The following is an 18,335-nucleotide window of genomic DNA, read 5'->3' as shown; positions in this document are numbered from 1 at the left end:
CGCTTACACTGCCTTTTTTTTTTTTACCTTCATTACTGAGATAGTCTCTCGCTTCTTGCCTGGCTTTGGGGTCTGTTCAAGGTCTTATCCTCCATCCTTCCCTCCCTCTCTCTCTCTCTCTCTCTCTCTCTCTCTTTCTCTCTCTCTCTCTCTCTTTCCCTCGGTCTCTCCATCAGTTACTCTGTACTAAATGTCTGCTACTGTATTTGAATAGCGATTTTGGATTCTAGATCCCAGCGGAGGTTGAGGTGGGGCTGACACTACCTTCGCAGGCCGAGCTCCATCAGCAGAGTGCACATTCAGAGATAAGCACTGAATGGCAAACAGCTTCAATCAGAGACACTCGATGGAAGCAATTACAGCAGAGTCGGCTGGCTGGGCACAGCCGGGCTCGGTGGCTGATAACACCTCCCTGTCAGACGGCCTGAAAAGCCCTCTCGCTGCCTTTTTGACGCCGCATTGTTTCGTCGCTGTCATTCCTGAGGTTTTCCTCTTTTAGTAGGTGAAGGGATGGGAAAAGACGATTGGGGGGGGGGGGGGGTGGGGGGCGTCGGGATGGAGAAGGGGGGTCGAGTAGGAAAGAAACTTGACAAGTGATGCGCAGAGATTGGCAGGTGCCATTTTTTCTTTTTTACATATATAACTTTTTTCTAAGGTTGTCTTTTTGATTTTTAAAAGAGCCTTTGTGTAAGTGTGTATTTGTGTACGCATAACTGTGTGTGCGTGTGTGTGTGTGTGTGTGTGTGTGTGCAGACAGATTGAATCAGTCCACCGCTGCCTAGGAGGCATTTCTACATCTCCGGTGCTTTATGTGCACTCTCTACACCTATTTTTCAGGTCATGTCTGTAAGACGGTCATTAGGCCTGACAGATAACACGGTGAATGTCACTGCTGCCCGCTGCACTCTTTTCCCATCAGCAGAAGAAAAAAACCTTAACCTCAGCCTTTCCTTCCATTTTATACGAGAGTTTTTCTGGGCTGGGGGCACCGAGAGCTTCATCATTCAGCCTCCTTCATCACACACCGCTTGGCTCAGGAACACGTTGTTTTAAATGGGCGAAAATAACAGAAACCTGTGGTGTAAATAAATAATCACACTATACGAAGATAATAAGAAGGATATGACTGGTTGGGCTGAGAACCGAAGCATTTAGAAGAATACTGTAAGTAGCTTCAAGGAGGCAGCTATCACGCTATTTCCTTCATCTTTTCCCCATGCAGATAAAAGTGTGACAGTTTCTGAAATTATATGAGAAAATGTAATATACTGAATCAGGTAGTACTGTTTAAGGCAAATACTGTATGTTGTGATTTAATTTTGATATTGGTGTAAACGACCTGTGGTTCCTACGCCCCTGTCCCTGTTTAGAGAATATCAGTTAAGAGAATTTCCCTCAACAACGTTCCTCTATTCAGATATGCCTTTCTCTGCGTTATCTTGGTAACGGAAACACCTCGGAGACCTGTTGTTTGCTACTGAGGCAATCGCACACTACTGATATAAAATATTGAATATGTACCGAAACAAAAACTGATACTGTTATTATTAAACATATACTATTGAAAGGTATACTGTATAATTTGTAAATAAATGCGATTGAATTCATTTACCTAAAGTCCTGTACCATGCCATCTTGTATATATTTTTTACAGATTAATATTATTATAATACCTGCGACATTCAAGTCAAAGCCGGGCAGAATAACAGAACACAGTTCTGAGAGTAAAAGCTTCCTTTATTTCTCTCTATAATCCCCTGATACACTAATGGACTTATCCCTTTTACTGTTTCACTAGTGCTTGGACACCATCAACACACTGTAGATAGTTTTCTCAGTACGCCAGAGCCATTTTTGAACGGCTTGTTTGCTTCATGTCTGAACAACTGGCCTCCCAGGGATTCCTTTAACGGCCCAAACATGTGGAAATGGCTTGGAGAGAGCTCAGGACTGTACGGGGGGACGTGGCAATAACCCCAGCTGTGTTGTGGAATGTGGAAATGGTGTTGGTGTTGGTAAATAATTGTGTGTCCAGCCCCCACTGATGGATTGTAACTATTGTGTAAGTTGGTGACATGGTTTTTTTTAAGGATCAGACGTTCCACTCACTGAATGGTCGACTACCGTGATCTCCGAGGCACCTCCACCAGGATCATCACTCACGGATGTGCGGCCTTCTTTAAAAAATTTGTACCGTTTAAAGTTTTTATCATGGCTAAGAGTCTCCTGACCGTACTGTGCTTCTGTAAGTCTTCTGTAAATGTCGATCGGGTTTACGCCTTCATGAGATGAAAATTCCCAGTTTGACCTGAACACCGGCCATATTATGTCATTCTTGATCATAATGAATAGTGCATAAGATTAAAGCTTAGCTTGAGCTACTTTTTTTGCTTCAGCAAGGTGAAATGACTAACGTTTAATCGTGCTTTTCATTTTCTGACGAAGTAATAAACTATGGTTAACGTGTTCCCTTTGAACTGACCAGTTTTGCCACTTACGTACAGCGTGGATTTGTCCTTAGCGTGGCTAAACACACTTTTCAGGAGACTACCAGGCGATCAGAACTCCAGTTATATGGGCCACCTAAGATCTTGCTTTGTTAAAACAGGTTTAAATCATTCAAGTGTTGATCCCAAGTCAACGATCAAGCCCATGATGACTCTAATATAGTTTATTAGAGGCGCCACTTTAAAACAATCAAACAATTTTTTTGCAGTTTTCTTTTTGTTTCCTCTTTTTTAAAGTTTACATGTGGATTATTTGAATCGTATCACACTCCTGTGTTAGCACATCTGCCTTGCCTTCCATCCTCCTGTTCTAGCTGTGAGCCTGTGATTTATGTTTGCGATTATCAAATCTTCGTAAGCTTTTATGATTCCGCTTCCTTTGCCTCGGCAGCTGCGGAAACTGTTCAGCTTTATCAGATGTCCTAGCTGTCCTGGAGAGTACCGTAATAATCTATTTTTCACAAACATTTTCAAGCGAGAAATGAGCAGAAAAGAAGCAGCCCGAGCTCCCCACCCTGGCACTGCTGCGTTCCCTACTTTTTCTCTTTTTTTCTTTCTTTCTTTTTTAAGTGAAACTCTATTCTCGTTTTTTGTGCTCCATGAAACCTTTGAAGTTCTTCAATATGCATTCCCGTAGTAGAGTGAAAACTCTTCTCGTTAAAATGGTTTCCGTTGAAGCCATTGAGGTGAAAAGTGGGGAATTAGTTTGTTAACAGGGCGCCGGTAAGGACGGGCCAGGAATTTATTTTATTATTATTATATATACATCTTTTTTTTTTTTTTTCTGTGGTGTGGAATATTAAAAGCTATTTGGAACCCTGCTGCATGATTTTATAGTGCCAACATATCAGCATGTGGCAGGCCTCCAAAGAGAGAATTAGCTTGGTCGGCTGCAAGTTGTTAGACAAATGTGGCGCTCAAATAAAATAAAGCTGGCGTTCAATTTTACGCCCTGACATGGGCGGATGGCTGCAGAGGGCCCTGAACAAAACGCAGTTTAATCGACTGCTTTTTTTTTTTTTTTGCGAAGTCTGTCTGGAGTGTTAAAAGTACTGAGGCTTGAGGGTGAACTTTATGAGGGAAAGAGTCAGGGTGGAGTGGTCTCTCAGCCCCGGGGAACAGACATAAAGAATTATATGTGTGACGTGACGTGAATGTAAAACATCAGCTCTTTACATCTTATCGTTTTTCAGCATCACTTTCAAAATGTTAATTCCAAACCTGTTTAATACTTCAATTCGTCCTTTTCTTTCCCCTTAATTTCATCAATCTGAATGTACTCGGCTATGTTGTTTGCAGGCTATATGCTGTACTTCAGGGCAGAATTTGCCAGCTGTTCAATCTTCCTCGCACGAGGCACTGTATTAACGCAAACATATTTATTTAGCGTATTGCCGAATGCCGGGCTATTAGAGTGAATTGTTGGCTGTGAAATAAATAAATGTTGTGCTCGAGGAGGACTTCATTCTTCAGAGGACAAAAAAGCGATGTCAATTAAATGCAGCCGTGTAAATCTAAACACTCGGTCTAATTAATTTAAAAAAAAAAAGAAAGTGCTGACTTGTTCACAAAAGCGACCACAAGGAGATGCAGTTTAGCCCTGAGACAAATAAGAACAAGTACGTGCAAAAACACACACACACACACACACACACACAGAGGAAAGACATGAGCAAGTGTGAGCTCTGGAGTTAACTGCTGACTAATTGTTTTATTTCAAAAGTTGGTGTTTAGAACAACACAGAACGTTCTATAGAACATACAATGTTTTATATCTATCTATCTATCTATACAGTATATATATATATACAATGTATATATAACAATGTATATATATACACACATACATTGTTTTACTATATATGTTATATATACTTTATACATACAATGTATGTTCTAATCAACCAATTGTACAAAAAAAAAAAAAAAACAAGGACAAGATCATGGAACATTTTAGTTTTATACTGTGTATAGCCAATTGTGTTAGTATGCTAGTACCTAGACAATTTATAGTCTCCTAGACAAAGTTTGTTGGACTTACAAACAAATTGGACTTACGAATGAGCTTGTGAAATAAAACTTGTTCGTTTGTTGGGGATTTACTGTATCAGATTTATCTAGGTAAATGCTAAAAATATTATATATTTTGTGCTATATATATATATATATATATATATATATATATATATATATATAAAGAGCACTAAATCTCATTTTATATATATATATATATATATATATATATATATATATATATATATATATATATATATATATATAAATAGTATGATGTATATTATATTAATATTAAAATAATAATATGATCATAACACATTTAACGTATGGTAATAAGTTTTTTATTATTCTTAAGTGTGTATTATGTATAAAGTATATAGTTTTATATATTTATATATTAAATTCCCCATACATACAATATATAAAACACCTTTCTTACACCTTTCTCTAAATCTCGTTCTAAACATTTTTGCATTTACCTGGATCAATCCGCTAATGGGATTTACATTTGGGAATTGAATTACTGTTTCATATTGCTGATTGTTACGGTGTCACCAGCCCCGATGGATTAGCGCCTAAACGTATTAGCGGATCACAGGTGAATACGCCGCAAACACTTCCTGTAATGGAGCCCGTCGCCCATCAAGGTGTGCGGTGACCCCGCAACAATGGTGTGCAAGCGATCACGTTTAAACCTGTCTTTAAACTAGTGCGACAGAGCCAGCCCGGAAAGCTGGAAATTTAACAGCCCTGAGATTTTATTGGCAAAGGATTCATGTTTTTTTCTGAATCGGGGATGTGTTTGTTTTTATTTGTTAAATGTGATTGTTTTGCAAACTGTCAGTCCAATCTGATAACCCTAAAGGCTGACATTCTGGCCAGGAAATGACTGTTGGACTTTTATGTCAGAGTGTGAGACAGACTGAGAGGCCTTCCTCTTTTCCACTCGCGACTATTACTATAGCAAAGGAATTCAACTGAATGGTTATGGGTTCGGAAAGTGGAGAGTAACAACAGCTAATACAATCACTGTTAAAAGAGAATGATTACTTTAAAGAAATTGGATGTGCAGGTGAACATTAGTGTGCCTACAGGGAACCTCTTATCTTTGACTTTTTTCAAACTTAATCTCAGTATGTCTGTACTACCTTACCTGCCGGGTAACAATAGAGACTACTTGTATTGCACCAGCACTTCGATAACAAATACCTCTGATTAGTCAAGTCTTTACCTGTGTCTCAAATCACATACCACAATCTAATGCCTAAAATATTCAAGTGAGTGTACACCCTATATAGCGCATTAGCTCTATGTTACTACTGTGGGATTTAACCCTGGAACCTGAGACCTAATGGAGATGATATTCTAAAGCGGAATGAGCGTAAATATAAAGAGAAACTTACTTTACAGAACTGTGATGCCTTCAGCACCCATAATGCTGTAAAGTTACCTCCGTACCTTGGTTTCATTTTCTTTTTGGAAATACAGTATAACCACGAGGTACTGTATTACCATTTCTGCTCCCAAATTACTGTACTGCAATCTGGTGTTTGCACAGCGTCTAAATTCCTCCAGTTTCACCGAACAGGTCTCGCAGACGTTTTGGCTGCTTTCCAATTTAATATTTCAATGAACAGCATGTTTCCCAGTGTAGTGCCCTTACTGCAGCGGCCAGCGTTCTCATCCCGCTCGGGCCATCAAGCTGATATTCATATTGTGTTGAAGTCATTTTTGCAGCATGTCGTTGTTAGAGTTATCCCATCGTCACGTAGTCAGTGTGTCCTGACGTCATTTCATCAAATTAAGGTCACGACAACTTTTTGGCATTTCAAAACATTCCTCCCGGGGATCGTGTGCTTCAAATCACACACTTATACATACATATACGTGTACATGTACAATGGTAGACCGTTATGGAATACTAATAATATACTGTAACCTGTTTTCAATAACAAAAGTTTTGCTTTGTGCTTCAGCCTTATAAATTTCCAAGATTTAATTTAAAGTTTTAAAGAGACCCAGAGAGGCAAACCATTCAGTCACTTACAGTTCTCTTTCTCTCTCTCCCTCTCTCTGTCTCTTGTTCTGTCTTTCTTTCCTAAAAACATCATTGTTTTGAACCCATTATTGTTTCCAGAGTGGCTAATGCAATATTCATAAATTTTTACAAAACACAAATGGTCTCATTCCTGCGTATAAGTAAGCAAATGTGGAAAAATCAACCTTATTTAGAAAAAAACTTTTTTTAGTATTTATTTTTTCAAAGTGCTACTGCTAAAGCAATTCTTTCCCCCCGTGACCATGCTGGTGGTCGCTCCATTGCCTGTGAAAAGGCTTTGGTGGGCTTGTCAGAATTAATCTACTGTAAGTCTAGCTCCATACGTTCATAAATCTGATGTAGCAAATTAATGACAGCTATATAAATTGCAGTAAGGAGAGCGTAGAGACGGGTGACTGATGGCTCTGTCTGACGGCCCAGCTGCTGATTTATTCTGCCCTAAATTTGACGGAGCAGGTGTCAGGACTGCTGCAGGACTGGGCCACACATGTGCAACCAACTACCGAGTTGTGTCTTGGATTATTATTATTATTTTTTTATTTTACAGTTGAAAATGCCCGAATTATTTAAAATAATACAATAGTAGACTTTGTTTTATTGATCTATCTTTATGTCAGAGATAAAATAAAGCAATATGCCATTGAGTTTTTTTTTTTGACAAAACACTTCCAAGTCCAAGTTTACATAATTTAGTGAATGACCTATTTTAAAGGTCCCATATTTCACTTTTTTTTTCACAAGTTAACAAAGATCTTACAGCTCCCTTAAAGTGTCTTCAAAAAATACCAGGTTCAGTGTCTTTGTAAATGAGCAACAAGCCTTTTTATATGAGGTCACATTAGGGAGAAAAACTGATTGACTTGTTCAAAATCAGTCCAATACAAAAAAAAAAAAAGAAAAAAGGGACGAACATGTGTTTACATGCACACTTACGACATCTGAGTTTTGTATTGTAGGCCCATTTAAAGTTATTGAGGTTTGGGTGAAACCCAGTAAACCCGTCATGTGTCCTGTAAACAATTATAAACCCTTGATGATAGATAGAATTGTGATTTACAGTAGGCTGTGGATTTCTTTACCGTAACAAAACTCAAATAATCATAAACCACCAGATTTGGTTTTACAGGACAGGTCCTTTAACTACACTTTAAGAACGAATAACACCAAAGCTATTATCCCTCCTCCATCTACTCTATTGAAACGGCCCATATATATATATATATATATATACACAGTATATATCCTCTTAAACTGAATTTTATGGCTCAGGTGTTCCACTCGCTGGATGTTCATGACTGCGGTGGACCTCCCTAAAACTATTGTTTTTACTTAAAAGTTTTCATCACAAATCCCAGTTTGACTTGAACGCCCCTCATACAGTATATGTGAGTAAATAAAGGCTTCACTTAACCAACCGAACAACCCCAGCCCATGTACTGCACTCTCTCTTTCTACCACTCTCTATAATTACCACTAATGGCAGGTGGACGTCTGCACCTTTTCTTTCTTTTTTTTTATTTTATTATTTTTTTATTTTCGTTCCTCTAAAACCTACTTTAGAGCCATTTTCTTGAGAGGTAGCCCTTTTTCTGTTTAGAAAAGAGAAACTGTAGTGTGCTCACACCACTTTGTGTCATTCACAGCCAAGAATGCAGTCTGCCTGTTCTTCTTTTAGACACTTGAACCACAGTGTGACTCTGCTCATCCTGTGTATGTGTGTGTGTGTGTGTATGTGTGTGCATGTGTGGGCTGTTCACGAGACAGTAAGCAAATCAATTCGATCAACATGAACCTGTGTGTGTATCAGGTCCTTTGTGTGTGTTTTTTCGACTGCGCAGATGACGTAGGGAAGTGGCTGTATGCTGAGGAAGACGATAAGGACTAATAAACGATCGCTCATGCTCACCCTTGACCCGCACGAGGTTACGCAACGCTGACTTGGGGCATCCGTTGCACTCGAGCACACATCCAGTGGTGCAGAGTGTGTAGCCTTTTGGCACCCTGCTTTGTGTGTGTGTGTGTGTGTGTGTGTGCATGCGTGTGGGTGTGGGTCTGTGTTTTTTTTTTTCAATCCACTTCTGCTTTGACACAGAGGCCAGCTCGGGCTCTGAAGAGCTCTTAATGCGGCACGTTTGGGATTCTTACTCACCGGCTAGCTGACTGTGAACTGGTTGGAGACCGTGGGACTGCGAGACCTCTGAATGGGAACGGATACTTGGGATGAAAGGGAATTTCTACAATGAGCTCACTCCAAGGGCTGGAATTAATGGGAAGACCATGGAGTTTTGATCCTGACTTAAAAATATACTCTCTTATGATTTCCAGGCTTTGAGACAGGTTTTTACACAATGGGTGTCAGAACTGACAAGTTGTTAAGTAAGTTAATCCGGTGCAAGTGACCCATTTATCAATGAACGAATAACCCTTATTTATGCATTTTATTATCATTATTATTTTTTCTTATGCCGTATAAAATGGAGCATCCTTGGAAGATGTGGATTTTATAATGCCTTAAATGACGTGATTTCAGTGTCCGGTGTTTATTTTTCCCTCCTTTTTGATCTCTCACTGCACATTTGCCGATTTGTAGCGATACTAAAATTTAAACACACCTCCAGACTCCCTGTGAATGCATTCAGAATGCTTGAAAGTCCACCTTGAAGATCTGTGGTGTAGAAACTGTTTAGCTTGCACACATGAAGATATGACCATGCTTTGAAGACAGACAGACAGAGAGAAAAAGAAAGAAGGAGACCATGAACTGCTCCACGTTTTGCTGCATCTGCAGGAGGAGAGTACGGGATGAGGTAAGAACATTGGGAAGGGTGGAGCGAAGAAGGAAAAGGGGAGGTCTTGAGGAAGTTGTAGAATTAAGAACGTGCAGGGACACGCCAGGAATTCCCGTGCGGGCTGTGGAACTTCTCTATCTGCCTTTATTTATTTCCTCTTTGGTGGTGAATCCAATTGTGTATGGATGTGGATTAAAATGTCCTAACCGGTGGCATGTGGATGTCGGGCGTCGGCATGGACGGGTCATTGGCAGGTGGGATTTGTATGTAAGTACTGTACTGTAAAGTGTGGGCTTTTGTTGTGGGATGGCGTTCCAACCCGATCGCAGTGTGTGAACTATATGAAAATGAAAGTGTGACAGAAGCAAGCAAGAACGAAAGTGTGACCAAAATAAGGTTGTACTGTATGGCAAGAATGGAATTCATGAAGATAAGTGGATCAGTGAGAAATATGTGTGTTTTGCATTCAATGCCAAAGGGTGTTTTGGTGTGTGTGTGTGTGTGTTTTTTTTAAGTGTTTTTATGCATTGCATGCAAATCCACTCGCACAGAATAGAGTTTAATTAAAGTTCTTTTATTTAGTTTTCAAATTCCAAAGATTTAAACCTTTGTCTTCCTAAGACCTCTCAAGGTTAACCAACCCCTCTTGAATCCTAATGGTACTCAAAGTGAGAGCTTTATTATTATTATTGAAGACACACACTGTATATTATGGGCTCCATGTTTTTTAGTTCGAATTCAATGTGCTAAATTATGTTTAGCATCTTTGCATTATGTACAAAACAACTCCTTTTTTTCCCATACATGCCATAAAAATGTATAAGTAGCATTACAGAAGAAAATCACTTCCATGCAAAGAAAGCAACATTTTGCATGACAGACCAGTTTTCAGAAAAAATAATAAATAATAATTTAGGCTTCTGGATTTTGCATGAAAATAGAACAGAGGAAGTGTGATCAGTGGAACTCTGGCTTATTCTCCAGCATGCTCAGTAAAACCTACCAGATGTTTTATTTACAATACCGTACTGTGCAGAAGTCTTGGGCACAAAAGCAAAAACAAACAAACAAACAAACAAACAAACAAACAAACATAAAAAATGTGCAATGATGCTTGTAAAAGCATTTCTACATAGAAAAAATGAGAGCTTCGTTATTATTGAAGATGCACTCAGTAAAGACCTTACGTACAAGACGAGTAAAATGACCCTGGTATCAAACATACACTACAGTATAGTGTGTGCTCTATGTTTATTAATTCACATTCATTTTCCAATCAGACATACAGCTGTGCAAAAGCATTGATATAAGTGTTTATCATGCCTGCGTTATTATGTGCATAACCATTTACTATTTCAAAAAACAACTTACAACTTACATAAATAACATTACAAAGTGCGTAATTTCCATTCCTGTAAAAAAAGCAACATATTACATGAGAGACCAGTTTCCAAAAATTTGCCATATTCTTCAGCGCTCTCAGTAAAACTTTCCAGCTCTTATACTTATAAATCTCACACGTTTGTATTTAACTCTACTAATTATTTTAAGCGATGATTCTTCACACCAAATACTGCCTATGTTTATTTTATTACCCGTAAGTGCTCCTTATAGAAGTTCCTTTTATTTAAAAATGCTTTTGCAAGCCTCGTTGCATATGCATGTTTAATATTAGTGTGTGTGGGTGTGTCGGGAAGGGGGGGGGGGGGGGGGGGCAGACTAATTTCTAAAACAGCTAGTAGGTTTTACTGAGCATGCTGGAGAATAAGCCAAAGCTCTTCTGATCACGCTTCCTCCGTTTTATTTTCATGCAAAATCCAGAAGCCTAAATTGTTATTTATTATTTTTTGTTTATACCCGAAAACTTGTCTGTCATGTTGCTTTCTTTGCACGGGAGCCAATATTCTTCTGTAATGTTATTGATACATTTGTATGGCATGTTTACATGTAGGACAGTGGTAAGATGTGCTGTAGGTGTGACAGAAGAGTTCAAGGTGGAGGTGGGTCTGCATCAAGGATCGGCTCTAAGCCCCTTTTTGTTTGCTCTGGTGATGGACAGAATGACAGATGAGGTAAGACAGGAGTCCCCATGGACTATGATGTTTGCAGATGACATTGTGCTTTGTAGCGAGAGCAGGGAACAGGTGGAGGAAAATTTGGAGAGGTGAAGGTATGCTCTGGAAAGCAGAGGAATGAAGGTTAGCCGCAGCAAGACGGAATACATGTGTGTAAATGAGAGGAACCCAAGAGGATTGGTAAGGCTACAGGGAGCAGAGGTAAAGAAGGTGCAGGATTTTAAGTACTTAGGGTCAACGGTCCAGAGCAACAGAGAGTGTTCAAAGGAGGTGAAGAGGCGGGTACAGGCAGGTTGGAATGGGTGGAGAAAAGTGTCAGGTGTGTTGTGCGATAAGAGAGTATCAGCGAGAATGAAAGGAAAGGTGTACAGGACAGTGGTGAGACCAGCGATGCTCTACGGCTTAGAGACAGTGGCGCTGAAGAAAAGACAGGAGGCAGAGTTGGAGTTAGCAGAGCTGAAGATGTTGAGGTTCTCCTTGGGAGTGACAAGGATGGATAGGATCAAGAATGAGTTTATCAGAGGGACAACCCACGTTAGAAATTTTGGAGATAAAGTCAGAGAGGCCAGATTGAGGTGGTTTGGACATGTTCAGAGGAGAGATTGTAAATATATATATATATATACCCCTCTTTTAGAAGGATGCTGAGGTTGGAACTGCCAGGCAGGAGGTCTAGAGGAAGACCAAAGAGGAGATTTATGGATGCAGTGAGAGAGGACATGAAGTTAGTTGGTGTGAGAGAAGAGGATGCAGAGGATAGAGTTAGATGGAGGCAAATGATTCGCTGTGGCGACCCCTGAAAGGGAACAGCCGAAAGACAAAGAAGAAGAAGAAGAAGTATGGCATGTTTGGAAATAATGAGTGGTTTTGTACAATAATAATGCAGATATGATAAACATACAGTGTATAGCAAGATTTCTACTACAGATAAGACCAAGACTGTTGCACTGTACTGCACATGATTTAGCACATTATTACTTCTGCAAGTCTATTCCTTCCGTTTTTAGTAGCACCTTACCTGTTTTGAGATTTTGACACATTTTGAAAAGATTCTCCCCCCCGTCAGATGTATTGTCTGGTTGAATCCCACAGACCACACACAGATTCACAAAGCGAGTAAATGCTGCTACTGTGTTGCTTTGCTTTTGAATCATCTCCCTGCTGCACTTAGATCAGATAAAGCGCGCTCAGGTTTTCTTGCACCCCCTCTTTTACACTTAAACTCATTACAGTTTCATGTCAGAGTTACGTTTTCTCTATGCTCTTTGATTTCTTAGACTTTTAAGCAACACAATATGTTTAACTCACGCAGCGGACCTACGGTATAAATTCTCCTGCTGTTGTCTTTTTTTTTTTTTTCCTTCACAAAACGTTAATTGGCCTCCCGTAGCGTGTAGCATGTGTTAAACTCTTGGGCCAAAGATACGGCGCTCAGCCAAGGACAGAGACAAGGTGGTAATTCAGACGGAACCTGAGATACTTGGATTTGTATCCGTGCACCGTTCTCACGCCGCGTAAAGGATGCAATTAGAAGCTTATGCAACAAGATAGCTTTAATCCGATGTGTCAAGGCGTCTAATGTGACGGAAGTTTCCATGCAATAGGTTGTCAGACGTTGTGAGTCAGATCTATAGGCTACTGTATTTAAATTCAGGATGCTGTCATCTTTGCAGAAAAACCGCATCTTGGAGGAAACGCTGTGAAATGACGCAACCACTGGAAAAAAAAAAGTGAAAGACACATCAAAACAGAACAGGTCACATATTGGGGAGAAAAATAAAGTTCTGAAATCACTGTATGTCTGTCATTGTTAATTAAAGACATTGTACAAATGAATCCAAGACGATTGTGGTTCTTGATTGTTAGGTCACATGACCTTAACAATCACAAGTCAGGGGATGGTCACTCTGGATAGGGTGCCAATAGGATTCCAAGCCTCAGCCATTAAGCCACTGTGTGGTTATGACCATGCAATCCAAACTTCTGCTATGAACTTAATAACTTTTCAATTTGATTTCAGTTTTCAGTTACTCCATCCAATCCATCTTTCCTCACGGGAACGGAATAATGGAATCTTGGATACCAATTCCGATGGGATATAATGTATATTCCATGGAATCATTTTTCCTGGTCATTTTTTGTCGAAGTGAAATGTAGCATAATCTTTCCGGACGTGTGTACGTGCAGTCCACAAAAATGCCCGATAAAACTGATTTGGATAGGATTGAAATCCCAAAGGAGCTAAGAAAGCAATCAGTGCACTGAAACTATTGGCAGATGGGAACGGCTCACGAATGAATATATAACTCGGTTTGTGCCGTTACTGTACACGACACACAGGTGGTACTGGTAAACTTTTGCAATACAAATACAATTGTACATTTAATTTTTTTTAGCTCAGCTCCCTTGCTGCTTTCGCCTCAGCCTTGACTTGGACTTGGACAGCAACACACTTAAATCATTTCCTAGAAAGAAGAAGCACGAAACATACAGCGGTATCTCTGCATACAAATGTAGAGAAAATAATTTCTTGAGTCGGAATTTTATATTGTGAAACACATAGACATTAATGTAAATGCAGGTAATCTGTTCCAGCCACCTAGAACCAATCAAACCATTTCAAAAAGACATGCAAACGAAGTAAAATACAAAATAAACAGACATTAAACCTCACTCAAGCTTCATTTATGATTCCTCTCGGCACCGGCTGCTTCGAAATCAAGACAGAAATCCCTTTTCTTCTTGCTACCGTCTTTGATAACAATTTTCAGTAAATCCTAAAGAAAATGGAAAATATAAGGAATGGCATTCTTATGCTGAGGAACCTCTGACTATGAATAATCTACTGTTCCCAGTGAGTTTCTGGGAGGCCGGTAAGCAGGCAGTCTGATCATGGCTATCTTCCTATCTTGATGTTATTCAAGCACTAGTGAAAGTAAGAACGTTCTAGATTAGTCATTATCCCTCTGCTTTGTCCCCGAACACCTTTCTTGCAGATGGAATGTACAATAAATGTAGAATAAATGGAATGTACTGTACAATAAATCCAGCATCATCCGCTACAGAGTATTTGGGTTTTACAGCAATCAAATAAATGCCACGGCTTCCTGTGCCTCATGAGAACGTGATTAATGGTGGATATGCTCTTGGCCAGCAGAGCTGCGTCTTTTTCCCTGCGACCAACCAACCCTCGATAATTTAAACCGGTGGAACCGAGTGTGCTCTCGCTCGGAATGAAAACCTGCAGCCAGACTTTCCCCTGCTCTAATGCATGGAATTGGATTTCTTTGGGGCATGGAGGTCCTCTCCGGGAGATTCTTTCCGCTCCTGTTTCTGCAATTCTGAGAACTAAATGTCCAGCAAGTTTTATATTTCCACACACTTTACCTGTTCTCTATAATAATCGTTCCACATACAATGAGCTATCTCAGGCTGGGTTTTTCTCTCTCTATTTCATTTCTCTCACACTTGTCCAATAGGGAATGATATTAGCTATCAGAACCACTTTTATTTTATTTGAAATATGCTGTTTTCCTCTTCTTATATATCCTCCCTTACCTTAGGCTCTTCTTTCGTGATGTAGATCTATATTTTTACCCCCGTACCAAACACTTCTGTGACCTTTTCTATCAGAGAACTGAGTTTCTTTCCGCGCTAAATTCCTGCTGCACATTTCAGAAATCAGTCTCGCTACTCTCGGAGGACCCGACACATTTCTCACTGGTATACAGACACATTATAAATCTTCGTGTAATGCGAGTACGATGAAACACGGCCCTGAAACCTTGAGCTATTTTTTTCTTCAGAATAAAATATGTACATCGATATGTCAGATTTATACATGAAACCTTTTGTCACTGTTTGCACTGGACAGTAAATGAACACATCTGTAAATACAAGTATAAATACATCTGTGGTTCTGGTGTGGCAGTTACGATTTACGACCCCGTTTGCTTAAACGATGTGAGAGCCAACATTAAAATGTGATCTGTCACAGGTTTTAATTTGCATGAAGTGTTTGAGTTATGCATATGTGGTTAGGTTCGATTCCCACCTTGGGTCTGCGTGCATAGAGTTTTTATTATGTTCTTTCCTCCAGGTACTCAGGTTTCCTCCCACATGCAGTTTGGGAAAACCAGTTAACATAATCCGCATGTCTTTGGACTGTACGAGGAAACTGGAGAACCTGGAGGAAACCCACCAAGCACGGAGAGAACATGCAAACTCCATGCTCACTAAACCCCAAGGCGGGATCAAACCCTTGACCCTCTGGAGGTGCGAGGCCACAGTGATAACCACTACGCCACCTCCAGCATGGTTTTATAGCAAGAAAGAATGCATTTCTTTTTATGACACATGCTCGGATATTGTTCGTTAAAGTGCTGTTTAAGTTAAAAACATTTTTCGATTATGTTTAAGGATCAGAAAGATGAGGACGAAATTTTAAAAAATGAATACATTTTCCTTTATTACACAAAACTAACCTGTGAGACTTCATTCTTGACTTGATGTAGCAGGTCACAAATGAGACTGAATGCTAAGTGTAATGCTAAAGCGGTTACTTGAATGATAATTGAAGGGAAATAAATGAAAAGCTAAAACCACAGATAAAAGAGAGGAAACCGAAGACCTTCAAATACCTGGAAGAACAAACGAACAATTTTGGTCTATAACTCATTTTGGGAAATTATTTTCCACTGGGATACAAGGTTGTCCAAAGACGAAACATTTCATTTGAAATCCGACGCATAATCCGTCTTTTAGAAGCTTTAAATGTCTGTTTTTTTAGGCAAACCATTTTAAGTGGTCGGCAAAAGCCGATGTGTTTTCAATGAATGGGTTTTTTTAAACGTCTATGTGGAAAAATAAGAAAAAAATGTTTCATAATCTAAGCGTCGGGACAGAAAAGACACTTTTGAACGTCTTCAAAAGCGAAAATGAGCGAAAATCATACATTCGCTTCTGATACATGACCTTTGACCTATGGAATCAAAAAGGTTTCCACCCGGCTGGGGCTCCTGGTGATTAAAAATGGCCCGGATTCTTCTCATTGAGAAATTCTCACCCCTTCGCTATTTATTTAATCTTGATACATGCTAACATTTTCAGCACCTCTATAAATCATTCAGTCCCTTCCTAGTACATTTTTAAATATATACAGTATTTTTTGGTGATGTACTTTATACAACTTTAGCGCACACACACACAAACACACACACACAGACACACACACACACAGTGACAGCCAGTAGACAGAAAGACAACATTGTTGTAAAAATTTCTTTTTCGCTTATGGTTTTGGCATCACCGTTTCATTTCGCTGACAATTTTCATAATATAAAATGTGTATACTTTTAGGAAACGTCTCAAGCCATGGCTGCTTTCCTGAAAAAAAAAAAAAAAAACTCCAACATAAAATTTGTTTGAGGTTTATTGTTTATTGGAGACCTTGTGCCTGGGCATGGGGCGCGTCCTCGGCACTCTTACCCCGCTCCGGGGGAAAAGCTTATTCATTGTGAGCGATGTGGGACATGTGAGAGTCGTGCGTGTGTAAGCCGCGATGAAAAACTGCTAAACATTCAATGCCTTGGCACTTTGAGTGGGTGTTAGTCCAACACGTGATTAAAGTGTGAGCCTAAAATGTTCTCACAATTTGCATTTGTGCGTACACCCTGCGGACGGCGTGTTGAGTGCGAGCTGGAGCTTGGACACCATCAAGGTAGAACGTTTTCTGATTGCACTCCCTGCTTCACAGCTGCAACACCGGCCTCCCAGGAACTCCTTTAATTGCCCAAATTGCTCCTTTAATGTGGAAATGGCTCGGAGTGAGGTCACGACTGTAACTTCCCAGCCGAGGTTCCTGTAACATGCAGGTGGTGTTGGTGAATGATTGTGTGTGTGTGTGTGTGTGTGTGTGTGTGTGTGTGTGTGTGCAGTTTCCAAGATGTTTAAGGAATGTTCCACTTTTATGATTGTAGAGTTGTGTGTAATTCTAAACGACTTTAATAGAGTGACAAGGGTAGTGTTGTGAGTCTAACTAGTGTGTGTGTGTGTGTGTGTGTGTGTGTGTGTGTGTGTTTGGGGATGGCATATTTTTATACACCCATAAGAGTAGGACTATTAAACAGATTAATAGATTGAAAGTTAAGCTTAGACTTAGATTAATTAGGTGGATTAACAACAGGAAGTCTTCACAAGGGTAGTAAGATAAACATGTGTGTGTGTGTGTGTGTGTGAGTGTGTGTGTTTAAGTATATGTATTGTAAGTGTGTGGTTAGAGCCCTATGATTAACGCTGCATAATTCTGGCACTAGACCATCTACTGAAAAAAACATGACTGATGTGCTGTGTGTTTTGTGTGTGTGTGTGTGTGTGTGTGTGCACGCATGTGCTTATGGTTCTTTGTAAATGTGTTTCTGTTAAAAAATAAAAAACTAGTTTACTTGCTTGGTAAAAGTACACAAGCTGAAATCATTGTACTGCAGAGCGTCTCAGAGTCCCAACATACACACACACACACACACACACACACACACACACACACACACAGAGGCTGTGTTTTAAACACTCTTCCTGTATACCGCATACTGCATACACCAGCCTTCTCGCTCTTCCTTATATGCAGCAGTATGCAGTGTGTGAAACCGTTTCCAGACCACGCTCTGTTCAGCTTCTGACCCTTTCATGTCAGAGTGTTTAGACCCAAATGTGTTACTCAGCAGTACTGCACGTTAGACAGAAACTCCTATTATGCAGTAATCAGTACAATTTCATACCAAAACCAACGATGAGGTGAGAGTGAATGAAGGAATATTTAAGTGGTTTGACCCCTCAGGTGTGTGTTTAATGTTAAAACGTGTATAGCGCTGTTGTTCGGGTTCTCCACGGG

General features: G+C 39.8%; 1 protein-coding gene across 8 annotated transcripts in view; it reads left to right on the top strand.

Annotated features, from left to right (window-relative positions):
• The window catches only part of inpp4b (inositol polyphosphate-4-phosphatase type II B), a 259,010-nt gene that overhangs the window by 80,291 nt on the left and 160,384 nt on the right, over nucleotides 1–18,335 (top strand). The window contains exon 1 of one of the 8 annotated variants that reach the window (XM_053502920.1): nucleotides 8,447–9,389. The exons of 6 other annotated variants lie outside the window; for them this stretch is intronic. In XM_053502920.1, coding sequence (XP_053358895.1) covers nucleotides 9,339–9,389 — 51 coding nt within the window. In that variant the 5' untranslated portion in view covers nucleotides 8,447–9,338. Of the gene's footprint in view, nucleotides 1–8,446; nucleotides 9,390–9,551; nucleotides 9,639–18,335 lie in introns of those variants that run through there. One more of the 8 variants, XM_053502922.1, reaches the window with a different exon arrangement.

Source organism: Clarias gariepinus, chromosome 8 (genome assembly GCF_024256425.1).
Source record: "Clarias gariepinus isolate MV-2021 ecotype Netherlands chromosome 8, CGAR_prim_01v2, whole genome shotgun sequence".
Classification (NCBI taxonomy): Eukaryota; Metazoa; Chordata; class Actinopteri; order Siluriformes; family Clariidae; genus Clarias; species Clarias gariepinus.
Note: the sequence above shows the minus strand (reverse complement) of the source record. Positions and strands in the feature narration are given on the sequence as shown.